Here is a 27,572-nt window from a genome sequence, read left to right as displayed (position 1 = left end):
TTAACTATATGGAAAATCGTACAGTTGACCTTAAAGATGTTTTTACTACCAAGAATTCTGCAGAAACATGTGACCTAGATACTAATTTTAGAAAATTTGGTCATCTCATGGAGAAAAAAGTCAGTGTGTGGTGGGACCTGACTACTCATGAACAATATGTCAAGGAAGGAATAGTACCTAGAAGGCTTAGATGGGATGTTCCCATTAATGATGGGCTATTGGATAAAGACTCCATTGAAGAATGGTTCAAATTTTTCAATGAGAAAGGTCTGGAAGTTTTGCAGTTTCTAATAAAAAGATAAAAAGAAAACAACGTAAAATCACGCATATCACCAAATTAATAGCAGATTGCAAAACTTCCTTAGAAGGATACAAAGATACTCCTTCATTTACCACTCTAACCAATCAACTTAATAAAGTCTTGGAACAGAAGGATGCTGAAATCAAACAACGCAAAAAGAGGAAATATATGAGGGACACGAATGACTACCGATCCCATCAGATATTCAAGTGGCAACTTAATCTCAAAGATGGGAAAATGGGGTCTGTCTCTTCCTCACCAGATAGAGAGGTTCGGGTTATATCCCCTCCAAGGGAATACAGATATAGAACACCTGAACGACCGAGACATGGGGGTGATGAATATGCAAGATCCCAACGAGAATATGCTAATGATCCACCCAGACCTTTTAGGGAGGAACCAAATGGCCCTAGAACACCAAAACCCTGGTGGAGGAATAATAAAAATAACCAAAAACCTCGTACTAAATCCCCTAAAAAACCCGGCTGGAAAAATAAATCTAATCAGAAACCATCAAACCCACCACAAAATCAATCCAGTAATCAGGGGAATTACACATATGGATACCATCAGGACTATAATTACCATAATCAGGATCGAAGGGATCCAAGAGACCATCATCCACCGCAGCATTATCAATACCAAGGAGGACAATATCAAGCCTATCCATCGGGCGGTCCTCCCCATCGGGACTATTATCAACAAGATTCCAGAAGAAGTCCGATACCGACGCATAACTATTATGAGCCATTGGCAAATTATAGAGAGGAACAGGATAGTCGCTCTTTTTTAGATCAACGCAGGAACGAGAGGACACCCCCTCGGTACGAGCAAGGAGCCCACTCCAGAAGCCCAAACGAAAGAGGGGATGCAGAGGGGGACACAAGGCCAAAACGAAGGAAGGTTCAATAGGTCAAGGAATATATAACATCAGTGGGGTTGAACTAACGCAAACAGAGATCATGACTCTTGATAAAGGTCTCAAGTTCGCCCCCAAAAGAAACCTTAGTAAATTTGATGCCTACGTAGATATTAAAAAATTCACTAGGAGGTTGAATATTAAAAAATATATGTTAAACCAACCCCAAAAAATTGCAACTGATGGAAGAAATATGTTGGGAAGAGTGACACACAGTCAATTAAGAAATAAATCTCTATTCAATCCCCAAGTAAAGAATAACCAGCATATAGAGGTTTTTAATAAAATGGTCCTTAGAGATTTGGATAAATTGAAAATTAAAAAAATGCCGGATCCGAAAGCAATTCATAAGGGGATAAAAGAACTTGAAGAGAACAAACAAATTATTATCAGGCCGGCAGACAAAGGGGGAGCCATAGTAGTACTATCAAGGAAATACTATTATGAAGAACTGGAGAATCAGCTCAGTGACGTGAATACATACATCAAGCTCAGGGGAAACCCTACAAGGGAATATAAGGAAGAACTTTGGGAACTTATTTATCGAGGAAGAGAAAGAGGTATTCTAAATAAAAAAGAAGAAAAATACCTCATTCCAGAAACTTGTAGGGTCCCGATCATATACACGATACCAAAGATCCACAAGGATCCCACCAGACCACCGGGTAGACCCATTATAAATGGGATACAGTCTATAAATTCCCGACTGGGAGAGTATGTGGACAAGTTCATCCAGCCTTTAGTTCCTCAAACAAGGGCTTATTTAAGAGACACGAAGCACCTTATTCAAATTCTTGATAATATAGTGATAAATGAAGAAGAGAAATATTTGTTAGCCACAGCTGACGTGGCATCACTCTACACTATAATTAATCATGAAGAAGCAATTGGGGCAACCAAATGGGCACTAAATAAGTATGGTACTTTAATTTCGAAACAGAAACGGTTTGTTTTGAGATGCTTGGCCTATGGCCTCCAGCATAATTATTTCTGGTATAAGTCAGACTATTACCGACAATTAAATGGAATAGGGATGGGCGCCAAGTACGCACCAAGTGTCGCAAATGTATATATGTCCGAATGGGAAGAGACGGCTATCTATGCAAATATGCCGCATCACCTAGTTTTGTACAGAAGGTACATTGATGATTGTATCATCATCTGGAAAGGCGATGAGTCCACCCTTACACAATTCCTGGATAAATTGAACGTGAACCAGAAGAATATCAAACTCACGTATGAAATTAGCGACAAATCGATCAAATTTCTGGATTTGGAAATTAATGTGGAACTTCAAAAAATAACTACTAAAACATACTTCAAACCGGTAGAAAGAAACAGCTATATACCTACAGACAGCTGTCATCATGACCCTTGGTTGATTAATATCCCCAAAGGGCAAATGATAAGAATCCGGAGAAATTGCTCTGATGTGAATGTCTTTGTAGAACAAGCCAACATGCTGGGTAAGCGATTTGTGAATAAGGGGTATGATGAAGACTTTATACAAACCCAAATCACAAAAGTATATGATACACCGAGGGAATCCTTGATACAAGATAAGATCAAAAATAAAGGGCTAGGAATGGAGCTACCCATTATCTTAAATTATAGTGTCCAGCACAAAAAGTTGGAAAAGATATTTAGAACGCACTGGCCGATACTACAAGCCGATAGGCAACTACAAGGGATCCTGCCGAGCATCCCGAAGATAGTATATAGGAGAGCTCCTACTTTAAGGGACCTAATAGCAAAAAATGTTCCGGACCCCCCAACAAAACAAAACCAATTAACCTTTTATCAGGCAAAAGGATTTTTTCCATGCAAGCGTTGCTACGCTTGCAAGAATACGAACCTTAATGGCCAAAAGTGTTCCAAGTTTGTGTCGAATGTAACTCAAAAAGAATACGAGATCAAGGATCTCATTACATGTCGCACAGAGGGTGTGGTCTATGTATTGCAGTGTTCTTGTTTACTGCAGTATATAGGACGCACTAAAAGACCAATGTGGAAACGCATAAGAGAACACGTTCAAAACATTCAAAAGGGGTATCCTGACCACAATGTTTCACGTCATTTTGCATTGTGTCACAATCAAAACCCTAAGGATTTAAAATTCTGGGCTATTGAGAAGTATAATCCTCATTGGAGAGGTAGCCACAAAGTTCGTGAACTTAGTAAAAGTGAATCCAGGTGGATATTTGAAATGGGTTCCTTAGTGCCCAACGGGCTTAATGTAGAATTTGATTTGAATTGTTTTATTTCAGATTTTTAATTTTTAATTTTTAAATCAAATTCTAAAGATGAAATGATGGATCCAGTCCCTTTTCTTTCTTTATTTATGGTTTTTTCTATCACATCTTGAATGGGTTATATATTTAATACATATTTTCTATGCCCATATATGAGCATGTAGATTTTGTATATATACAATCATATGAATGGTTTTATCATTATTATATTTGCTACATTTACATATTTTAGTTTTCAGCGGTGTGTATATATATATATTTTATATTTCACATTGGTCCATTGTTACCATATAGCTATTGCCCCTTCAAGATGTATCTGAACAATACATTATATGTTAATGCAGTACTTTGAGCTACATGAAGAGGGCGATGTAAATTCAAAAGTAATGGCTATATTGTTAATAGGTTCTTTCTCGGTTTTAAAATGAAATGTTTGTAAAAATATGGTTTTTAAACATGTTTTTAGATGTATATGTTCGCCCATATGATCTAATCAAATTAGGCATACAGTTAATATGGGCAACCGTATCATATACCTTTTTAATCTTTTTATATTAAACTTTGGTTCTGTATATGATTGTATATGAAATGGGCATGTCTGAAGTTCTGTTTTGCACAGTGCCTGAGTTGTTTGCCAGCAATGATGTTGATGTCAGCTCCCTTCTTGGTTTCACTTCCTGTGAAATTGACACGCAGCGGCTCTGTTAAAAGCTCAGCTGTTCTCACAGTCACATGGAGACCCATGACTAAGCCACGTGACGAGTGGCGTAACGCGTGGGGGAGGAGCCTATGTGACGGGAATACATCCTTGTGAGGAGACCATCGCACTGAGCGGCAGCTTTTTTCCTAACTCTGAGCCTGTGTGTATCGGCGGATGTGTGAGTTGGTACACCGTCGATGTATTATCTTGTACATCCCTCTAGTCATCACAGTATTGTGCTATGAGGCTTGTCCTCTCTCTTTTTTCTTTTTCATATTCCGATCGGAGTGTTTCTGACTGAATTGCTGCATAGGGTCGTTTGTCTAATGAAAAGCAGTCTGAAGGAGACATCAGCTGAGTGGCCTGAGTGCTGCATATGGGATTAGTCGGTTAACCCATTATGAACTCACTGCTTTTTCATCATTATTCATTCATAAGTGTTGTTGTTTTCTAATTTATGTTTACACTATTCACTGAATTGAATATGATTATCTATGGGGATGCTGACTTCATTTTCCAGCAGGATTTGGCACCTGCCCACACTGCCAAAAGCACCAAAACCTGGTTCAATGACTTTGGGATTACTGTGCATGATTGTTCAGCAAACTCACCTGACCTGAACCCCAAAGAGAATCTATGGGGCATTGCCAAGAGAAAGATGAGACTGAACAATGCAGAAGAGCTGAAGGTCGCTATTGAAGCATCCTGGTCTTCCATAACACCTCAGCAGTGCCACAGGCTGGTGGCTTTCATGCCACGCCGTATTGAGGCAGTAATTGCTGCAAAAGGGGCCCAAACCAAGTACTGAGTACATATGCATGCTTATACTTTTCAGGGGTCAGACATTGTTCTATGTACAATTCTTGTTTTATTGATGGCATGTAATATTCTAATTTTCTGAGATTGTGGATTTGGGGTTTTCATGAGCTGTAAGCCATAATAATCACAATTATGACAAATCACAGCTTGAACTATCTTGCTTTGCATGTAATGAGTCTATCTCATATATTAGTTTCACCTTTTAAGTTGCATTAGTGAAAGAAATTAACTTTTGCACAATATTCTAATTTTTCGAGTTTCACCTGTATGGTTAATGACATCAGCCAGTTTCATTAGCCAGTTTGTTGACATTCAGCAGCCAACCAAGGAGCTGTTATTTAGCATCAGAAGTGCAGCAAGAGAGGATCAACATGGTGTAGATCATTGCTCAGTGTGATTGATGTTGGATCTACATAACTGGATGTTGTCACTGACATTGTCCCAGTTGAATACACCAGTGTGAAGTGTAAAAGAACAAAACTTGCACACCTACAGTAGTATCCTGTGTTTCTGGGTCCTAAAGTGTATGCATTGGGGCTGATCTGAGATCTGAAGTTTATGCAATGGGGCTGATCTGAGGTCTGAAAATGTATGCATTGGGACTGATCTGAGGTCTAAAGTTTATGCACTGGGGCTGATCTGGGGTCTGAAGTTAATGCACTGGGGCTGATATGGGGTCTGAAGTTTATGCACTGGGGCTGATTTGTGTTTTGAAGGTATTGCACTGGGGTTGATCTAAGGTCTGAAGTTTATGAATTGAGACTGATCTGAGGTTCTGAAGTCCATGCGTTTGGGCTGATCTGAGGTCTGAAGTGTATGCACTGGGGCTGATCTGGGGTCTGAAGTGTTTGCACTGGGGTTGATCTGGGGTCTGAAGTGTATGTACTGGGGCCAATCTGGGGTCGGAAGTTTATACACTGGGCCTGATCCGGGGTTAGAAGGTATTGCACTGGGGTTGATCTGGGGTCTAAGGTTTATGCACTGAGGCTGATCTGGGATCTGAAGGTAATGAGCTGGCGCTGATATTGGGTCTGTAGTTTATGCACTGGGGCTGATCTGGGGTTTGAAGGTATTGTAATGGCGTTGATCTGTGGTCTGAAATTTATGCATTGAGACTGATCAGAGGTTCTGAATTTCATGCATTTGGGCTGATCTAAGGTCTCAAGTGTATGCACTGGGGCTGATCTGGGAACTGAAATGTATGCACTGGAGCTGAGCTGAGATCTGAAATGTATGCATAGGCCTGATCTGGTGTATCAAGTTTATGCACTGGGGCTGATCTGGGGTCTGAAGTTTATGCACTGGGACTGAGCTGGGGTCTGAAGTGTATGCACTGGGGCTGGTCTGGGGGCCAAAGTTTATGCACTGGGGCTGATATGGGGTCTGATGTTTATGCACTGGGGCTGATCTAGGGTCTGACGTTTATTCAATGGGGCTGATCTTCTGGGTGCTGATCTGAGGTCTGAAGTTAATGCACTGGGACTAGCACCTGTGTTAGCCCCTTCACCATTTAGCTGCAGCACGGATTTATTTATTCTAACAGCAACAGGGTTTGCTCTCGCGATACGTAAATCAATGACTCCAGTGCTGTAGGAGGTGATTTCACCATCACTGTTAAAAAAAAAACGGTGCATGTATGCCCATCATTAGAAGTGGATGGATGCAGGGCGGTATTCTAATGATGGGCATACCACCGATCAATCTCTTTTCATTTAGCTCACAGGCTGCATGAAAAAAAGAACATTACAATATATGCCCAACAATGGCCAGCAACGTACTGGTATGTTGCTGGACTTTGAGTGGTTATACCAGAATGATGCCTGCAGGTTTAGGTATCATCTTGGTATTGTTATTTTCAGACGGAAGTTGGCTTTCATGTAAAAGAAATCCTAGCGGCTAATTAGCCTCTAGACTGTTTTTACTAGCAGTGGGAGGAATGTGTCCCCCGCCATCTTCCATGGTTTTTTCAGGCTCTTCTGTCCCACTGGGCAACCCGAGAATGCAGCCGGTGGTTCCGCCAGCTGACCATAGAGCTGATCGGAGACCAGAATGGCTCCAATTATCTCTATGGCCTAAGAAACCAGAACCTATGACCATTTCATGACTTTGGTTTCGCCGGATATAAGCGCCATTGGGAAAGCATCTTATCACACTGATCTTGGTGTGGTAAGATGCTTTGAGGACAGAGGAGAGATCTAGATCTAGATCTAATAGACCCCAATTTTTTCAAAAAAGAGTACCTGATATTTACATTCCCTGTGATAACAATAAAAATTATAAAAAAAATAATTAAAGGAACAGTGTAAAAATAAAATAAAAAAGCAAAATAAATAATAAAATAAACAAAAACAAAAACAACACCCCTGTCCCTCGTGGTCACGTGCAAAGGTTACCACAAGCGTCGGTCTTGTGTTGTATGTAAACAGCAATTGCACCATGCATGCGAGGTATCACCGCGAATGTCAGATCGAGGGCAGTAATTCTAGCAGTAGACCTCCTCTGTAAATCTAAAGTGGTAACCTGTAAAGGCTTTTAAAGAATTTAAAAAATGTATGTAGTTTTTCGCCACGGTTGTACGCAATTTTAAAGCATGTCGTGTTTGGTATCTATGTACTCGGCATAAGATCATCTTTTATATTTTACCAAACATTTGGGCAATATAGTGTGTTTTAGTGCATTAAAACACATTTTCCAAAAAAATTGCGTTTAAAAAATCGCTGCACAAATACTGTGTGCAAAAAAAAAATTGCAACGCCCACCATTATCATCTAAAGGACCTTTGCCTTAAAAATATATATAATGTTTGTTTGTTCAAAGTAATTTTCTAGCAAAAAATTATATATTTTTTCATGTAAACAAAAAGTGTCAGAAAGGGCTTTGTCTTCAAGTGGTTAGACGAGTGGGTGATGTGTGGCATAAGCTTCTAATGTTGTGCATAAAATGCCAGGACACTTCAAAACCCCTAAATGACCAATTTTTGGAAAATAGACACCCCAAGCTATTTTCTGATAGGCATGTTGAGTCCATGGAATATTTTATATTTTGACACATATTTCAGGAAAATTACAATAGTGTTTTTGTTTGTTTTTTTACACAACGTTGTCACCAAATGATATATTGCTCACACGTAGCATGGAATATGTGAAATTACACCACAAAATACATTCTGCTGCTTCTCCTGAGTACAGAGATACCACATGTGTGAGACTTTTTGGGGGTCTAGCCATGTAAAGGACCCCGAAAACCAATCACTGCATTGAGGCTTTCTAAGGGCGTAAAATGGTGATTTCACTTCCTCAATACCTATTATAGTATCGGAGGACATGAAATGCCAAGATAGCATAAAACCCCTCCGAAATTAGACACCCCAAGCTATGTGCTGAGAGGCATGTAATATTTTATATTTGTCACAATTTTCGGGAAAATTACAATCCTTTTTTTTTTGCACAGAGTTCTCACTAAATTATATATTGCTCGAACATACCATGGGTATATATGGAATTAGAATTAAGCTTTCTAAGGAAATAAAATGGTGACAGTTGCAGAGGGCCTGAAATGTCAAGATAGGCACCCCCCCCCCCACACACACAAATGACCCCATTTTGAAAAGTAAACACCCCAAGGTACTTTCTAAGAGGCATGGTAATTTTTTTGCAGCTCTCATTTGTTTTGAAAAATGAATAAAAAAAAAGGAAAATATATATATTTTTTCTTTTTTCAATTTTCAAAACTTTGTCACAAAAAGCGAGATCTGCAAAATACTCAGCAAATAGCCTGGGGTGTCTACTTGTGTGATATCTTGGCATTTCATGGCCTCCGAAACTGTGATAGGTAGTGAGGGGTGAAATCAAAATCTCACGCCCTTAGAAAGCCTGAAGGTGGTGCTTGATTTTCGGGGTCCTGTACACGGCTAGACTGACCCAAAAAGTCCCACACATGTGGTATCCCTGTACACAGGAGAAGCAGAAAAATTTATTTTGGGGTGTAATTTCACATATACCCATGTCATGTTTGAGCAATATAAAATTTTGTGACAACTTTGTGAAAAAGGGGGGTTTTGTGCTATCTTGGCATTTCATGGCCTCCGAAACTGTGATAGTTAGTGAGGACTGAAATCAAAAGTTTACGCCCTTGGAAATCCTGAAGGCGGTGATTGGTTTTTGGGGTCCTGCACATGGCTAGGCTCCCAAAGAGTCTCACATGTGGTATCCCCGTACTCAGGAAAAGCAGCAGAATGCATTTTGGGGTGTACACATATCCATGGCATGTGTAAAAAATATATAATTTCAGTGACAACTTTGTGTAAAACAAAGTTTTTGTAATTTTTCAATCATTATGACAAAAAAATGTAATATTCAATGTGCTCAACATGTCTCTCAGCAATTCCTTGTGGTGACTACTTTCCAAAATAGGGTCATTTGGGGGGGGGGGGGGTTGTACTGCCCTACCATTATAGCACCTTAAGAAATTGGATAGGCAGTCATAAATTAAAAGCTAACTTTTGCACAAACCAATAAATATATGCTTATTCAATTTTTTTTGTACCCGACATATGTGGCTGTATGCATTTTGGCCTAAATGTATGATTGAAATTTTGTTTATTGTATTTTTTTATAACAAAAAGTAGTACATTTCATAATTTTTTTTAATTTTCAGTCTTTTTTCGTTTATAAAGAGTTGATCAAATACCACCAAAAGAAAGCTCTATTTATGAGAAAAAAAGGATGCAAATTCAGTTTGGGTTTAGCATTGCATGACCGCGCAATTACCAATCAAAGCAGCGCAGTAACAAATTGAAAAAATGCTCTGGTCATTAAGGGGTCAAATCCTTCCGTGGCTGAAGTGGTTAATACAAAATTGGTTAAATTGAAGGTGGGCTTATGTGTACAGCTCAGTCTTTAAAAATAAACTGCAACTATATAAAAATATAAAAACATTATATTATATGCGAAAGACAAGTTCTCTTTAAATAGTATATGGATTATTGATGTTATCTTAACCAAATGTTTTATTTATAAGGTACTGCAAAGTATTCCTATCACCTGACATTCTGCTTATTTGTATCCAACTAAAATTATCCACAATAGTCACACTGTTGAAATGATTTCTGATTAAAGGCTTCTGCACATGTGTTACACATCTGCCTCCCACGCTTTTCCCATCTGTTACTTTTTTTAAAAATAGTTAAGATAATATAGTATGAACAGTGGATGGATCTACTATTATGACAATTCTCTGCTTAGTCTTGTACAAGCTCCATGTATTTTATGTGATCAAATGCATCTATATTTTTGTAACTGAGCAATATTTATTTGGCTTGAATCAAATATTAAAATGCTAATAATTTACACTTCATAAATAATTTATTTTTATCATGAGAGATTATGGGGCAGATCCACAAAGCGAGTACGCCGGCGTACTTTCAAATTTCCCGTGTCGTATCTTTGTTTTGAATCCTCAAAACAAGATACGACGGCATCTGGGTTAGATCCGACAGGCGTACGTCTTCGTACGGCTTCGGATCTAAGATGCAATTCTTTGGCGTCCGCTGGGTGGCGTTCACGTAGTTTTCCGCGTCGAGTATGCAAATTAGCTATTTCCGGCGATCCACGAACGTACGAGCAGCCGTCGCATTCTTTAACGTCGTCTCTAGTCGGCTTTTTTTGGCATATAGTTAAAGCTGCTGTTTGGTGGCGTACTCAATGTTAAGTATGGCCGTCGTTCCCGCGTATAATTAAAAAAAAAAATTTGTTTGCGTAAGTCGTCCGTGAATCGGGCTTGACGTAATTTCCGTCCACGTCAAAACAATGACGTCCTTGCGACGTCATTTAGCGCAATGCACGGCGGGAAATTTAGGGACGGCGCATGCGCAGTTCGTGCGGCGCGGGGACGCGCTTCATTTAAATGAAACACGCCCCCCCTACTCGCCGATTTGAATTAGGTGCCATTACGCCGTGAGAGATACATTACGCCGCCGTAACTTACGGCGCAAATTCTTTCAGGATTCAAACAAAAAAAAGTAAGTTACAGTGGCGTAGCGTATCTCAGATACGCTGCGCCGGGGCAGATCTTTGTGAATCTGCCCCTTTGTATCAAAAACTTATTTTAATTCAACTAGCATTTGTCTGAATTATTTAGCAATATACTATTTATATATATAGCACATTTCTCCATGAAAGTAGAAAATCAATCCGTCCTTCCATAACAGAAGACATGTACTTGTTAACCTCCCTGGCGGTATGATTCTTTCAGATTTGGTGCTGAAAGCGGTACAATTGTTTTGCATGGAAATTTTTTTTATACTGTAGGCCTGTAATTCTTAGGAATAACTCACTTAAATCTGACCAAACAAAAGTCTAGTAGACTTCCCGGGTATGATAAAGTTTAAAACACAAAATCATAAATTATAATATAATAAATAACTATAAATAATTATAACAAATAATAATATAATAATAACAATAATTATTCAATAATGTAATTAAATCAAAAACTCTGAAATTTACTCAGTTGCAGAATTGTCGCTGTCATTACTTTCAGTGTTTGATGACGAATTTCCCCATAAATCACTATCGCTCAATTCTGCAAGTGATTCTAATTGATTATCGCTGTTTTCTAGCTGGTCTAAAAGCACTTTTGACATAAAGGGACACTTTTTGGTTGCTATGGACAATCTACAGTTTCCAGGCAGAAAAAAATGTATAATATAAAAGTGCATGCAGGTCATTGGACAGACCAGTAGGGACAAAGGGGTGTGTAATTATTTTATACAGTACTGTAATTTGTAAGATTACAGTATACTGTATGTGTGCTGTGTTTTTACTTTTTTTAATTTAGCGCCGATCTCCGTGTGGTAACGTTGCAGGGAACGGAGCTCGGCGGCACTCAGGCACTGTGTGAAACGAGCAAAGGAGACAGCTCGCTCACACAGTGGGGAGACATCGCAGGATCCAGGGGACAAGGTAAGTAACTCTGCCTGGATACTGTGATGCGATCCCGAGTCTGGCTCAGGGTTACTGCTATTAGTACTGAAATTTCCCCCCCGAGCCAGACTCGGGAATACCGCCAGGGAGGGTAAGTAAGGCATGAAAAACAATTCTGTAGAAGAAGAGAAACAAAATAAATACAAACTGATTAATTTCAACTAGCAAAAAGGAGTCAAGAAGTACACAACATAAAGAAGATCGGGGGCTAGAGATCCATTGAGATCTAATGGTAACTTTTTGAAATTTAATTGCACTATAAATTATTTGAAAAATGGGACTGGGTTGGTTGACATGAACAATTTTAGTTTCCAACATAATTTTTTTTGTGTCTTTCGGGCCCTAGTGATATCAAAGACCTTCCACCTCTCCCTTTCTTATTCACCTAAGCCCCGGACCATATTGCTGGTCAAAGACCAGGCCACTTTTTGCGATTCGGCACTGCGTCACTTTAATTGACAATTGCGCAGTCATGCGACGTGGCTCCCAAACAAAATTGGCGTACTTTTTTTCCCACAAATAGAGCTTCCTTTTGGTGGTATTTGATTACCTCTGTAGTTTTTAGTTTTTGCGCTATAAACAAAAGTAGAGCGACAATTTGGAAAAAAATGAATATTTTTACTTTTTGCTATAATAAATATCCCCCAAAAATATATATAAAAAATAATTTTTTCCTACGTTTAGGCCGATACGTATTCTTCTACATATACTTTGTTAAAAAAAATCATAATAAGCGTTTATTGATTGGTTTTCGCAAAAGTTATAGCGTTTCCAAATTAGGGTTTTTTTTTTTTGGCATTTTTATTAATATATTTTTTTTACTAGTAATGGCGGCGATCAGCGATTTTTATCGGTACTGCGACATTATGGCGGACACTTCGGACATTTTTTATCACATTTTTGGGACATTGGCATTTTTATAGCGATCAGTGCTATAAAAATGCATTGATTACTATAAAAATGCCACTGGCAGGGAAAGGGTTAACACTAGGGGGCGAGGAAGTATGTTCCCTGGGTGTGTTCTAACTGAAGGGGGGGGTGGACTGACTTGGGGAAATGACTGTTTGTTCATACAATGTATGAACAGTGATCAATCAGGCTCTTCTCCCCCTGACAGGACCGGGAGCTGTGTGTTTACACACACAGCTCCCGATTCTCGCTCTGTAACAAGCAATCGCGGGTGCCCGGTGGTGATCGCGCCCGCAGGGCACGCACGTCGGCGTCAGGGGCGAGCGGGGTGCGCGCCTCCGGCGGCGTGCGTGCGCCCCCCTATTGGCTGCTGGGCGAGATGACGTATAGCTACGTGATCTCGCCCAGCAGAGCCGATCTGCCGCCGTATAACTGTGGCGACTGGTCGGCAAGCAGTTAAAGCGGTTGTATACCCGCTTATTATTATTTTTTTAAACCTGCAAGGCATAATGAGCTAATATGCACCGCATAAAGAGCATGCTTTACTTATGCAAGTTCAGGATCTTGCCACATTTAGTTTTGTAAAATAAAGCATAATCATACCTCTTATGGTGGGAAGGGACTGAAAGAATCAGAAAACACTCCAAAAAAACAAACAAAAAAAACCCTGCATAGCACAGCATTCTTAGAACAGAAGGTATTCACATTGCTCTTTCCAGCATAAATAAAAAAAATAAGAGGAATATTCCTTATTTTATGACGGTGGACGAAGATATACAAATAATTGTGTTGTGCAAAAGTATTAAACTGCTTACGAAAAGCTATCCGCAAATTAGCTAAAGGGGTAAATGTATAAATGTTAATTAGACTTAAGCTGCACCTGAAACTTGCCTTTTATCTAAAATTATTACAGAATATAGCATCACACCTCCTGGTATGTAAGAGTACTTAGACACTCCTTTGCCTACAGCTTCATAGCTGTATATCTACAGTATGAGATCTTAGGCACTGCTACATCTGACTGCTAGCCTCAGAACATTTGGATTAGAATTTGAAGAAATCACTACTGATGCTGCTCACTGTTCTCCTTGTTAAGCAAAATCTCTGCCTCTATCAAGATTGCCACCTTCACACAAATATACAGGGCAGAACAGGACATAGTAGGTTACTAATGGAGAAATATTAGCTGCAGGGAATCCAAAGGCAATACTGGTAACTAGTCCTTTTACCTATGCTGGATTTTTTTTGGGCACAGCTCTTATAGTTCAGTTCCTCTTTAGGAAAGCGTCCAGAGCAGCATTATAATCATGAAAACTGCTAATATTTTCCAAGATATTCTGCAAAATACACATTTTAAACTTTTACAAATAAGCTCCAAGTCCCTGATTTTAAAGAGAGTTTTTGAGTATGTAGCCTCCTAATATTTACAAGGGATATTTAAAAAGTTTCCACACTTTTTTATATTTAACAGAGTTAAAATTAGTGCAGAAACTTTTTGCAGAACCATCGTATCATGTCACTGAACAGTGCCTTGGCTGACACTTTAATTACTGACCTGTAAATAAACCCTTAATGCGTAGAAGCATTTTGTAAAATCACAATACCTGAGTTGTAGTCCTAGTGCTGGGGGAAGTAGCATGCGTCCTATTCTTCCAATGTATGTTGGATATACACCAAATAATTCAATGACTGTCACATGCCGCAAGTCCAAGCCACACTGGGCTTGCTAAAAGCAAAGTAAAAACACATCACAAAGCAGATGGTTAAACATATGGTCAAGTGTAATGGACTTGTAGTCTCTACTCAATGTTTAATTTTCTTTCCTTAAGAATATTATATATTGTGAGGAATACATTCCATGCACAATGTCCAGAAACATGAGATGCAATTCTGAGCAGGACATCACCACATACATAACACGTATGATACACTCAAAGAAAAGCATTGGACATATTACTCTTAGGGACAGGGGACACTATTGCAAGAATGATATAGATAAGCAGAAATGTTTTGTCTAGAATTTCAACCTGTTTGCTTTTGGAAAACTTCACATACTAAAAATATTCCTCCTTGAATGCTAATGCTGAAATCAACTGGAAGTACCCACATATAGCATCCAAAATACCCCCTAGGCTAGTGGTTCTCAACCTGGGGGTTGGGACCCCCTCGGTGGTCAAATTATAATTTTCCAGGGGTCACCCAATGCTGGGCTGTTCCTGAATCCCGCATCACTCTCTCAGCCTTCTTGTGGCTGCCCAGTAGGGCTGTCCCTGGAGCCCACGGCCGTCCACTCAGCCTCTTTGCAGCCGCCCATTCAGTTTATGGCATGGCTACGGGGGCAGAGACTAGAGGTCAGCTAAATGATGAGGAATGTGAAGTAGGAGGGGCTGGAGGAGACCCTATCTCCTGATTTCAGCATAGGTGTCACTGCCACGAGACACCACAGAGCTGGAGACACAGTGAGCAACACTACCTGTGATTAGCGTTGCCATTAAAAGTCCCCACTACAGTTCTCAGATCAGCAGATGACCTTGATCAAGAGCACCTAAGTTGGCTGACCAGAACTCCACCCAGCATTGCCGCTCATCCCATTCCCCCCACCAAGGAGTAATAGAAGGAATAAAAATAGAGAATAGATGGAAGAAAGAGGAAAAGAGGGTAAGGAACAAAGAAAAAGGGAGAGAAAGAATAAGGCCCCGTACACACGACCGGATCACATGTCCGCCGGGATTTATCCGCGGATCAGTTCCAGACAGATCCGGTCGTGTGTAGGCCCGAGCAGACATTTTCTAGCGGATAAAAATCCAGCCGACGGATTTCCAACGGATAAAAATTTCTTAGCATGCTAAGAAATCTATCCGCTGGAATCCTGTCCTTCGGACTTATCCGGTCGTCTGTACAGACTCACCGGATAAGTCCGCCCGATCCCCATCCCTCGCATGCGTCGAAGTGATTCGACGCATGCGTGGAAGTATTTACCTTCCAGGGTCGAGCACGTCGCCGCGTCATCATCGCGGCGACGGCGCGGCCACGTCACCGCGGATGTTTTCTGCAGGGATTTTGATCTGATGGTGTTGTACACACTGTACGCCCATCAGATCAAAAATGGGAGCAGAAATGTCCGCTGGAAACGGTCCGGCGGACCGTTTCCAACGGATATCCTCTTGTGTGTACAGGGCCTAAGAGAATAAGAAAGACGGCTAGAGAGAGGGATGGTGGGAAAAACAAGAAATTAGGATAGAGAGAGATAAAAGGGAAAAAAGGAGAACAAAGAGAAAGAGTGGTACATCCTAAAATGTACCATAATGAGTTTTAATATTGTACGAGTAGAAGGGACTCGGGGAGCACTAAATGTCCATGGGTTAGGGGCACAAATTACTTGTCTTGCTTTGGGTGCCGACAACCCATGCTACGAAAATAATTTTACTGTTAGGCCTCGTACACACGACAGAGTTTCTCGGCAGAATTCGTCGAGAATCTCGGTGAAGAGCCGGATTCTGTCGAGAAACTCGGTCGTGTGTACATTTTTGGCCCGATGGAGCCGCCGAGGAACTCGTCGAGCAAATAGAGAGCAGGTTCTCTATTTTCTCGATGGCAGTGGATTTTGGCTCGACGAGTTCTTCATCGGGCTGTTTTTTAAACGAGAAACTCGGTCGTGTGTATGCTAAGAAACTTGTCAAAAACTTGACACTGGAGACCAACATAGGTAAAACTAGCGTTTGGATTGGAGATAGCACATTCGTGTCGCTTCCAACATTATTTAATCGTTTATTTGCAGCGCTTTACACAATTTTTCCTAAGGGCACAAAACTGCAATATACTAATTTTTTTTTTACGATATTCACACAGAGTTCCTTAAAATTAGGTGGAACCTTTTTCTTACTGGACTCAATATTTTATTTTTTTTTTATTGTCACCTTATTTTGGTCGTGTGTTTTAAATCCTGCTTTTAATCACCTTAATTTTAAATTTTTAGAAAATGCTAATCCTTTTATTTTTTGTAATGTCAAGTTCCCCCCATAGAAACCTTATTGCTTTGTCTTATCTCATGTGTCCCTTTCAAATTACACCTTATATCCAATTTTTACTAAATAAGAACCTGCCTTCTCACTTGCAAAATTGAAATGTAAAAAAATACAAGGACAAGTATGAACTGTAAAAAAAAAATGTACCATTTATTTTGGTAATAAAAAAAAATTTGATATGCAAAAGTCAGCACTGGAGAGCTTGCTGCCATTTGTGCACAGCCAGGTGTGGCCTGATGTGACTGGTGATCAGTTGGAGGCCAAAATGGGGACTTGAGAGGTTCATTCAGGAAGTCACGCATCAAGGTCTTGGACTCCCCGAGGTCAGAAACTGGAGCAGGGCAGGCAGATGTCACCAGGTTGTGGTACTACAGCAGCCTGAACTCTGGTACACCACATGGAAGTAAGGGAGTCACTTTCTTGATTTCTTCAAGGCCTTCCTTGGTGGCTTCCCTGCAGCCTGCTCTTTCACCTTCTCTGCAGCCTTCTCAGCAGCCTTCCTCTTATGCCTGGCTGGAGGTGGTGCCACAGGGGTAGTACTCATGCCAGGAGGAGGAGTAGACGAAGGTGGTGGAGGATGAGTAGCCGACGGTGGTGGAGGAGGAGGTGGAGGAGAAGGAGGAGCAGTAGAAGGAGGAGGAGCAGTAGAAGGAGGAGTAGAAGGAGGAGGAGCAGTAGAAGGAGGAGGAGTAGAAGGAGGAGGAGTAGAAGGAGGAGGAGCAGTAGAAGGAGGAGCAGTAGAAGGAGGAGGAGCAGTAGAAGGAGGAGGAGCAGTAGAAGGAGGAGGAGTAGAAGGAGGAGGAGTAGAAGGAGGAGGAGCAGTAGAAGGAGGAGCAGTAGAAGGAGGAGGAGCAGTAGAAGGAGGAGGAGCAGTAGAAGGAGGAGGAGTAGAAGGAGGAGGAGCAGTAGAAGGAGGAGGAGTAGTAGAAGAAGAAGAGGAAGCAGAATGTTCAGATGGAGCAGGAGAAGAAGAGGAAGCAGAATGTTCAGATGGAGCAGGAGAAGAAGAGGAAGAAGAATGTTCAGATGGAGCAGGAGAAGAAGAGGAAGAAGAATGTTCAGAAGGAGCAGGAGAAGAAGAAGAAGAAGGTGGGGGAGCTTGAGAAGGAGCAGGAGAAGAAGAAGAAGAAGGTGGGGGAGCTTGAGAAGGAGCATGAGAAGAAGAAGAAGGTGGGGGAGCTTGAGAAGGAGCATGAGAAAAAGAAGAAGAAGAAGAAGAAGGTGGGGGAGCTTGAGAAGGAGCATGAGAAGAAGAAGAAGGTGGGGGAGCTTGGGAGTTATGTGGTGTGTGAGGATGGGGATGGCGGCAAATCACAGTGTCCTCTGTGAGAAGACCCCTCACCCCCTGATTTGCCAGGGTGATGAGGAGGCCCTCAAAGAGGAGGCGTTGGTCTAATGTCATTTCTGACATTTTGGCCAAAACCACTGTGACAAATCCCTCCTGAGCAGTGGGAGGCTGTTGCAGGGTTGCATGGGCATCCCGAATGAGGGCTAGTGAGGCGTCACGCACCCTTGTATCCCTCACCTGCCTTCTCGGACGCAGATGAAGAGGAGACACCTGGCATCTCGTGCTTGGCCCAGCAACCTCGTGCAACCCACTTGGGCCTGCCACCTCATCCGCTCCACTTGGGCCTGCCACCACGTTACTGCTACTTGGGCCTGCCAACACGTCCAAGATACTTGGGCCTGCAGCCTCCTCCAAGCCACTCACCCTGTCCTCCTCCTGCCTGGCATTTTCCTGATCCTCCTGCTGCCTGGTCTCGTCCTGTGTATGGAAAAAAAGTAAAGTTTTACTATTTTTTAAAATTTTTGGTTTATTTATTTAAGCTCCTGACTGTAGCATTTTTTTTGGTCACGACTTAGCTAAGCCAATCATTCTGACCCATGTTTTATGGTCAATCACACCACAAAAATTCATGGCCAATACTGACAAATTTTAGGAATAACACTTTTAGATTTAATTTTTTTTTACCTTTAATATCTTAATTTACATCTCTTTAACAACATTTGAACACCACATATTTGCACATTGAAAGTACTATATACCTGGCTCCAGCTGGGCAAATCTGGATCTTCATCCAGGATGGAAGGCTGCTGAGAGGGTTCTTCTGCAGAGGGAGCAGCAGGTTGGCTGGAGGGAAGGCTGGAGCTTCTGTGGCTTCTGGGGCGAAGGCTAGAAAGTGACTCCCTAACCTCCAGGTGTTCATCCAGGAAGCTCAGTTTGCTGTAGTACCACAACTTGGGTTGAAATACCCACCCTGCTCCAGCTCCAGACCTCATCGAAGCCAAGACCTTGTTGCGTGCCTTCCTGTAGGTGCCTCTCAAGGTCCCAATTTTGACCTCCAACTGGTCAGTTGTCACATCAAACCCCACCTGTCTCCGCACAAGTGGGAGCAGGCTCTCCAGTGCAGTTTTGCGCAATTCTCTATTTCGAGAGATGGGGTCTTTGGTGGCCCACAGAACAGGAAGTTCTTGCCACCTATCAATAAAGATCTCCAAGAAGTCGGGTTGGTTAAAGCGATTCATCTTTTCCTGTCCAAAACCAAGGATAAAAAAATAATGTCACTACACAATCTAGAAAGTCAATTACTCTTTCTCACAAGCTAGCCCTTAAAGGGTCACTAATGGATAACTATATTTTTTGAGGAAATTACTGTTTACAGTGTCTAGAGACATACAAGTGCATACATATAATGTGCCTCTAGTTTCACTTTTGGTTTTAAATTTAGTTATTGTTTCTGTGAAGTAAAGAGACACACAGAACCAAAAAAAAATAAAAGCAGGGCATATTTTAATTTCAAAAATTATTAGCATTGTTTTGGTTGATTTTTAAACACACAGCTTAGACCACAGTGACAAGCTCCCCTGATAAATTTGAGAGGGAGCAGAACCAGGAAGTGATGATTTATGCAAATGATTACAGCTGCTTAAAAGCAAAAAGGGACAATGAGGACATGAAATCAATACTGATATAATGTAAAGTTAGTTATTTCTGCCCCAAACAATTTTGGCTTAGTGCTCCTTTAAATGTCTGTCTTTCCTGAATATGCCACTGCTGTCCCAAGTTCGAAGCATACCTACACGCTTGTCGTTCAAACGTCTTTCTTACGCAACCCGGTCGTATGGACGCTACATGTGTTCGAGCCTTATATACACTCCGCACACGACATCCGCCCATGCTTAAAAAAAATTGATGTTTCCCCCCCGCCCCTTATCTTCCGTCGCAAAAACGACAAGGTGGAATTGGCAAGAGATCATGTTGGGTCAGTTCCTAGGAAACAGATGACCAGTTGTGTCGAACTAATAAGCCAGATCTCATCCTCATTTGTGTATGAAACGTTAGTTAGATAAAAGCACTCCGATATAGTTTGGTCAAGACATAAAAGCGACCATTTGCATCATGTTTAAACCGACTTGTTTTTAGAAGACATCCTGATGAGAACCGAGATTGCCCACACAACAGTAGTTGGATCAAAATGCATAATCAAAGCGTTGTTTACGTACGACGGCACTATAGCGGACCATTACCTTCAAATTAAAAACTGGCTATGTTGTAATTTCTGAACCTAAGATGTAGGCCACAAAATCATTCAATCAAGAAAAACATGTAAAATGTAGTTACATACCGGTCTTTGACCCGATCGTTATCTCCGCCGTCTTCCACAAACTGTGAACGCCCCTTTTACTCACGTGGTAGCCCTTTATACACGCGCATGTGGGACTTTACGCACGTCTCCCCGCCCCTGACGTTCATGGTATCGTATTTTCCCCGCCCCTTTTCCATCTTTTTTTTGTTGGAAGCACATGTTGGAGAAGATGGCAGCACGGCGAATCAGGTGTAAGGCCTCCAACATGACCTTTGAGGAAATGGTGGAGATGGTCCTCATCCTCAAAGCAGAGGACTACGATGGGAGGCATGGGCCATATAAGTACCCTAATAAGGTCAAGGCCCAAATAATGGAGAAGGTGAGGAGGAGTCTCCATCAGAAATTTGGGGTGAAAAGGTCCAAGGAGCAGATCCGGAAAAGGTGGTGTGACCTTAAAAAACGGGAGCCGGAACAAATGAAGAGGATCAGGAGAGTGATTAGAAGAAGTAAGTTTGTTATATATTTTGTAAGATTTGTTCCGCGCCATGTGTTTTTGATTTCAGGTTGTACTGTAATATTTTTTTAGGCACAATAATTTGTCGTCAAACTGGACGTCCATTCGGAACGACTAAATATTGTGTTTAAAATCCTAGAAATTAGGACATTTTTTTAAAATTGTGGTGAGATCAATCGTGAAAATAATGTAGATGTGCTATTAAAACCACCAAACTTTTTTTATTAATTAAATATACAGTAAAAGGAGAGTCTGCTCAGCAGTCGGTGACACATGTGGACTCATTTGCATAATTGTTGTCCCCTTTAATAACCCATTTTGGGCTTCACACAGAGCTGAGGTGATCCAGTGTATACTTTGTTGGCTTACATGTTTAAAAGTAGACCAAAGCTACAAGATTTGTCAGGATCTTTGTGAATGCCTTCAATCCTGTGTTTTGCCCTGAGGGGTTTTTCAAAACATCAATAGTCCCAGAAATTGTCTAAAGTGAATCATATTCCTCTTTCAGGCCTATAAGCTAGAAAAAACCTGTTTCCATTTTCTTCATTCTCGTAGGGCGTCATGAAGCTTCGACACGGGAGCAAGAAGTCCAGCAAGCCACACCCCCGAGGGATGGTGATGATGCGCAGCCTGCCACCACATCAGGTAAAGTAACATATAACTAACCCAGCTTCAGGTAATGTAGATGTAGGCCTGCCTAATTTTAAAAAATGGTTTTGTCCCACATTTCAGGATCAGGTGGTGGCTTGGACAGGCATACAAAACAGATGGTTATATCTGAAATCTGGGCCTGCAGAGAAGAGGTGGAGGAGATTCATCTGGCCAACCGACAAATTAAAGAAAGAACAAGGAGGGTGGAAAATAAATTAAAAAATTTACTTGATGTTTTGGGGAGACTCTGAATCTTAAAAAAATACAAAAAAAAATTTTATATACCAGATTTTAATGTTTATTTAATTAAAAAAAAACCAAAAAAAAAATAAAACCAGATTTTCTACTTTATTTAATTTAAAAAAAAACCAAAAAAATAATAAAACCAGATTTTCTACTTTATTTAATCAAAAAAAAACCAAAAAAATAATAAAACCAGATTTTCTACTTTATTTAATAAAAAAAAAACCAAAAAAATAATAAAACCAGATTTTCTACTTTATTTAATAAAAAAAAAACAAAAAAATAATAAAACCAGATTTTCTACTTTATTTAATAAAAAAAAAAAAAAAAAATAATAAAACCAGATTTTCTACTTTATTTAATAAAAAAAAAACCAAAAAAATAATAAAACCAGATTTTCTACTTTATTTAATAAAAAAAAAAAAAAAAAAATAATAAAACCAGATTTTCTACTTTATTTAATAAAAAAAAAACCAAAAAAAATCCAAAAATGATTGTATATTGTATGAGAAAAATCACCCACAAAAATACAAAAATGATTGTATATTGTATGAGAAAAATCACCCACAAAAATACAAAAATGATTGTATATTGTATGAGAAAAATCACCCACAAAAATGATTGTATATTGTATGAGAAAAATCACCCACAAAAATACAAAAATGATTGTATATTGTATGAGAAAAATCACCCACAAAAATACAAAAATGATTGTATATTGTATGAGAAAAATCACCCACAAAAATACAAAAATGATTGTATATTGTATGAGAAAAATCACCCACAAAAATACAAAAATGATTGTATATTGTATGAGAAAAATCACCCACAAAAATACAAAAATGATTGTATATTGTATGAGAAAAATCACCCACAAAAATGATTGTATATTGTATGAGAAAAATCACCCACAAAAATACAAAAATGATTGTATATTGTATGAGAAAAATCACACACAAAAATACAAAAATGATTGTATATTGTATGAGAAAAATCACCCACAAAAATACAAAAATGATTGTATATTGTATGAGAAAAATCACCCACAAAAATACAAAAATGATTGTATATTGTATGAGAAAAATCACCCACAAAAATACAAAAATGATTGTATATTGTATGAGAAAAATCACCCACAAAAATACAAAAATGATTGTATATTGTATGAGAAAAATCACCCACAAAAATACAAAAATGATTGTATATTGTATGAGAAAAATCACCCACAAAAATACAAAAATGATTGTATATTGTATGAGAAAAATCACCCACAAAAATGATTGTATATTGTATGAGAAAAATCACCCACAAAAATGATTGTATATTGTATGAGAAAATATAACAAAAAATTTTGTAGGGTATTTATGAATAAATAAAAATAAAAAAATTTAGAAAATAAAGAGCTTTTGAACATCAAAAAAGTGTGTGGTGTTTTTCCTAAAATACGTAAAATTTTCAATGTGTTTGGTTTGGGGGTCACCTGGGAAATGTTTGCTAGTTGATAATGAAAATACACTTAGTTACACTTAGTAAAGAACTCCAAACAACACAAGCAAGACATAACAAGTTTAGAAAAAAAATTATGATTTATTTTTAAGAAAGCTACAATTAGGGCAAATTTGATTGAGATGGTATTGCCCCCCTACCCATGAAATAGTCCATGTATTTGTCCCGGACTTCACGGGCACTCTGGGGGGGCAGTCCTGTGTGGCCAGCTTCAAGGCCCGCCAAAGTTTCTGCAGGGGTCAAATGTTGTGCCTCGGGCCCAACCAGGGCCATATAATTTGGAGATTGTCTCCTTAAAAAATTGTGGAGAATGCAGCAGGCAAAAATAATTGTATTCCACTTATATTCCGCCATGTGGAGAGAGGTGAGGAAAAGGCGGAACCGGCTGGCCATGATGCCGAAAGCGTTCTCAACCACTCTACGTGCTCGGCCCAGCCGGAAATTAAAGACACTCCTCTCTGGGGTGAGGGTGCGCTGAGGGAATGGCCTCATAAGATGGGGTCCCAGGGCAAACGCTTCATCAGCCAGGAAAACAAATGGCAGGCCTTCTACATTCTGGTCATCCGGTGGCAATGACAGATCATCATCCTGAAGGCGAAGCGCGAACTCCGTCTGCCTGAAGGCTCCCCCATCCGATACCCGTCCATTCATCCCGACATCCACAAAAAGGAATTCATACTGTGCTGACACCACCGCCATCAGCACAATACTGTTGAACCCCTTATAATTAAAGAACTGGGATCCTGAACGGGGTGGAGGCACGATGCGGACGTGCTTCCCGTCGATGGCTCCCCCGCAGTTGGGGAAGTTCCATCGGGTCTGGAAGTCCAAAGCCACAGACTGCCACTCCTGTGGTGTGGACGGAAGCTGGGGAAGAAAAAAAGAAATAATTAGCCACATAACCTTGCAAGCAGATTATACAAAGACATTATAAGCATTATAACATTTCTGGGAACTAGCATATTATATCTAAATATATTTAGCCAATTAACACATTAAACACCCCCTCTGATGGGCCAATGCCCAAGTTTGGGGGAGGGCTAGATGAGTTTGGGAGTACTAAAAAAAATTAATTTTGATTATTGGTGAACATAGACTTTACAACACATTTTGGAGGGGAGGGCTAGATGAGTTTGGGAGTCCTAAAATTAAAATCAAATAAAATTAAATATTGGTGAACATAGACTTTACAACACATTTTGGAGGGGAGGGCTAGATGAGTTTGGGAGTCCTAAAATTAAAATCAAATAAAATTAAATATTGGTGAACATAGACTTTACAACACATTTTGGAGGGGAGGGCTAGATGAGTTTGGGAGTCCTAAAATTAAAATAAAATAAAATTAAATATTGGTGAACATAGACTTTACAACACATTTTGGAGGGGAGGGCTAGATGAGTTTGGGAGTCCTAAAATTAAAATAAAAAAAAAATAAATATTGGTGAACATAGACTTTACAACACATTTTGGAGGGGAGGGCTAGATGAGTTTGGGAGTCCTAAAATTAAAATAAAAAAAAAATAAATATTGGTGAACATAGACTTTACAACACATTTTGGAGGGGAGGGGGGGGACATTACAATGGATATAACACAATACATTGGGAAGTGACTAGACTAGGTAGGTTGGGGCCCAGGATAGCATGCTGGGGAGGTAAGTGATGGAAAATATGCATGTAGGCCAAAAAAGGGGCATCAAAGTTTACATCATGCATGGGGGCAAAGGGGACATTCACAGCATATTCCAGACATGGTAATTAGGGAAGGAGGAGATAACTACAAGACATTAGCATACATTATAGACATAAAATGTGATATTAAAGGAGAAAACTTACCCTCATATATTCCTCCTGCAGAACCTGGATGATGGCAGAGCAGGTGTCAGGAATGATGAGGCCCAGAGCCTGGGGGGAGATGCCCGTGGAGAACTTTAAGTCCTGAAGGCTTCTCCCAGTTGCCAGATAACGGAGGGTGGCAACTAGCCTCTGCTCAGCACTGATGGCTTCCCGCATAACGGTGTCCTGCCTGGTAATATAGGGGGACACCAAAGCCAACAGGTGCTGAAAGACGGGATCAGACATCCTCAGGAAATTCCTGTAATCAACAGGATTATTTTCCTGAAGCTCCCGCAGCAAAGGCATGTGAGAGAATTGGTTCCTACGGAGCAACCAATTCTTGGTCCATGAACGTGTCCTCCTCCTGTTCATGAACTCCTCATTGTCTAGGTCATAAACAAACAGACCTATAGACAGAAGATGCTTAGCACGAAGTCGGCGACGACTAGGTGCCTGCAACATGGCTACAAGGCTAGTTACGAACGACAAATCAGAATTGCACTAAACAGACCGCAGTGAAGAACAGCAAGACCTATGAAGAACGACCCTGACAATGAAAAACGCGGGGACAGGACCGCAATGTAAAACAATACGACCTGACCGCACGTCTCGATTGCCTAGATACGACCCACACAAGTACAAACTGAACGGCAGAGATCAATCTGAAAGCACAAAGACTGAAAAGCACGAATCGTCACTCACCAAACTTTTACTAACACGCGTAAACACGGAATCAGCAAAAGGAGCCCCAAGGGTGGCGCCAACAAAATCAAACCTCCCCTTTATAGTCGCGTCATACGTCGTGAGCGTCATCGCGCCGGAGAACGACCAGATTTTGGTATGTTACGTGTGTACGCAAAGCAAGCCTGCCGAGCTTCTCGACAAGTTCAACAAGGAACTCGTCGAGGAACTCGACGGGCTTTGCACGTCGAGTTTCTCTGTCGTGTGTACGAGGCCTTAGGGGTTCCCACAACTTGGGAAATTTTATGAAGGGGTCACATCACTAAAAAAGGCTGAGAACCACTGCCCTAGGGTACTTATAACACAAGCCAAGAACCTATGGTATACCATACCTCTATACTGAATTGTTTTTTATAGTTTAGGTCAAAGATATTGAAAGATGTTTCAACCCTCTAGCTCCAATCTGACATATAAAAATGATTTTATTTATATGTTCATACCTGAAGTGTTCCAACTTGTAATCTGTAGTAGAAATCTGCAGCTGTTGGTGTGGATAAAACCACTATTCTTCGTTTTTCATAAAACTGATCGAGAAATTCAACTGCATTTCTCAGTATGACATTGATTTTCATAACTGTGTTAGACATAGCAAAGAAAATAATTAGAGACATATTCCATTGAAAATGTATCGTAAAAACAACTGTGGTAAATGGTATATGATAGAACTGGAAAATTATCATATGAGTAATGTAAAGCTTTGTAGCTGGTCCCCAACTGAAGATGGATATTCATGACTTGTTGCTGTGTTTTCCCAAGGCTCAGTCGGCGCTAGGGGTTTCTGTACACAATATAAATGGGCACATCTGGCCATGACCATTTAAAAAATTGTTTGCTTCCATGTGCTTGGAAACTTTTAGCCAATTATATGTCCAACATCCTCAAACCAGGCCTGTTAAGTACACCAGTCGATGTTCAGATATAATAATCATTCTAGCTCCCAAAATACTTTTTATTTGTTAATGATACCCATACAGTATGTACACAAGTTTGGGTAAAGTATGCATAGTCAAAACTTTATTTTAATTTTTTTTTTTTTACATACTGTAGGTTTTACAATTCTTTTCAAAGAGCACAATAATAATATGATGAACATACAAACAGAATATCCTAACATTGTGTAGGTACAAAGAAATGTGTTGTTTCAGGCATAGTATTTTTTTAACGGGTATAGTAAGAAATTAAAAATAGAGGGTGGAGGATAGTGAGCGATTATGTTCTTGGTTTAGAAAAAAATGTGATCAAACAATGGCGCCCTATTGATTCACACCTCTGCGCTCAGGACAACAACAATAGTAGAAATCACAGCTGCTGTTTTAAAGTGTCAATATGAAAAAGTATATATAACGTGTTTAAACCAATAAACCAAAAATTATATATAAAACAGCGCTCAAGTGTGTGTGATCCACACTGTGATGAATAATAAATAATAATAATCCAAATATAATTGCAAATGAGTCAAAAGCCCGTGATAAAAGTGTTCATAGAAAAACATAAAGTTCATGGAAGAGCGAAAAGGAAAAACACTTCTTTCTCTCCTTCAAGGTGTAAAATCTTCAAAACATATTCAAAGAAATCTTCCACCACACCC

At 40.0% G+C, this 27,572-nt stretch overlaps 1 protein-coding gene across 2 annotated transcripts in view; it reads right to left on the bottom strand.

Moving 5' to 3' along the window:
- The window catches only part of SRPX (sushi repeat containing protein X-linked), a 138,807-nt gene that overhangs the window by 6,833 nt on the left and 104,402 nt on the right, over positions 1 to 27,572 (bottom strand). For both annotated transcript variants that reach the window (XM_040338122.1, XM_040338123.1), the window contains 2 exons: positions 26,425 to 26,558; positions 14,488 to 14,609 (listed from right to left, as the gene is read on the bottom strand). In XM_040338122.1, the coding sequence (XP_040194056.1) occupies positions 14,488 to 14,609; positions 26,425 to 26,558 (256 nt within the window). The remainder of the gene's footprint in view (positions 1 to 14,487; positions 14,610 to 26,424; positions 26,559 to 27,572) is intronic.

Source organism: Rana temporaria, chromosome 2, assembly GCF_905171775.1.
Source record: "Rana temporaria chromosome 2, aRanTem1.1, whole genome shotgun sequence".
Classification (NCBI taxonomy): Eukaryota; Metazoa; Chordata; class Amphibia; order Anura; family Ranidae; genus Rana; species Rana temporaria.
The sequence above is the reverse complement of the archived record's forward strand: the minus strand, read 5'-3'. Positions and strand labels throughout refer to the sequence as shown.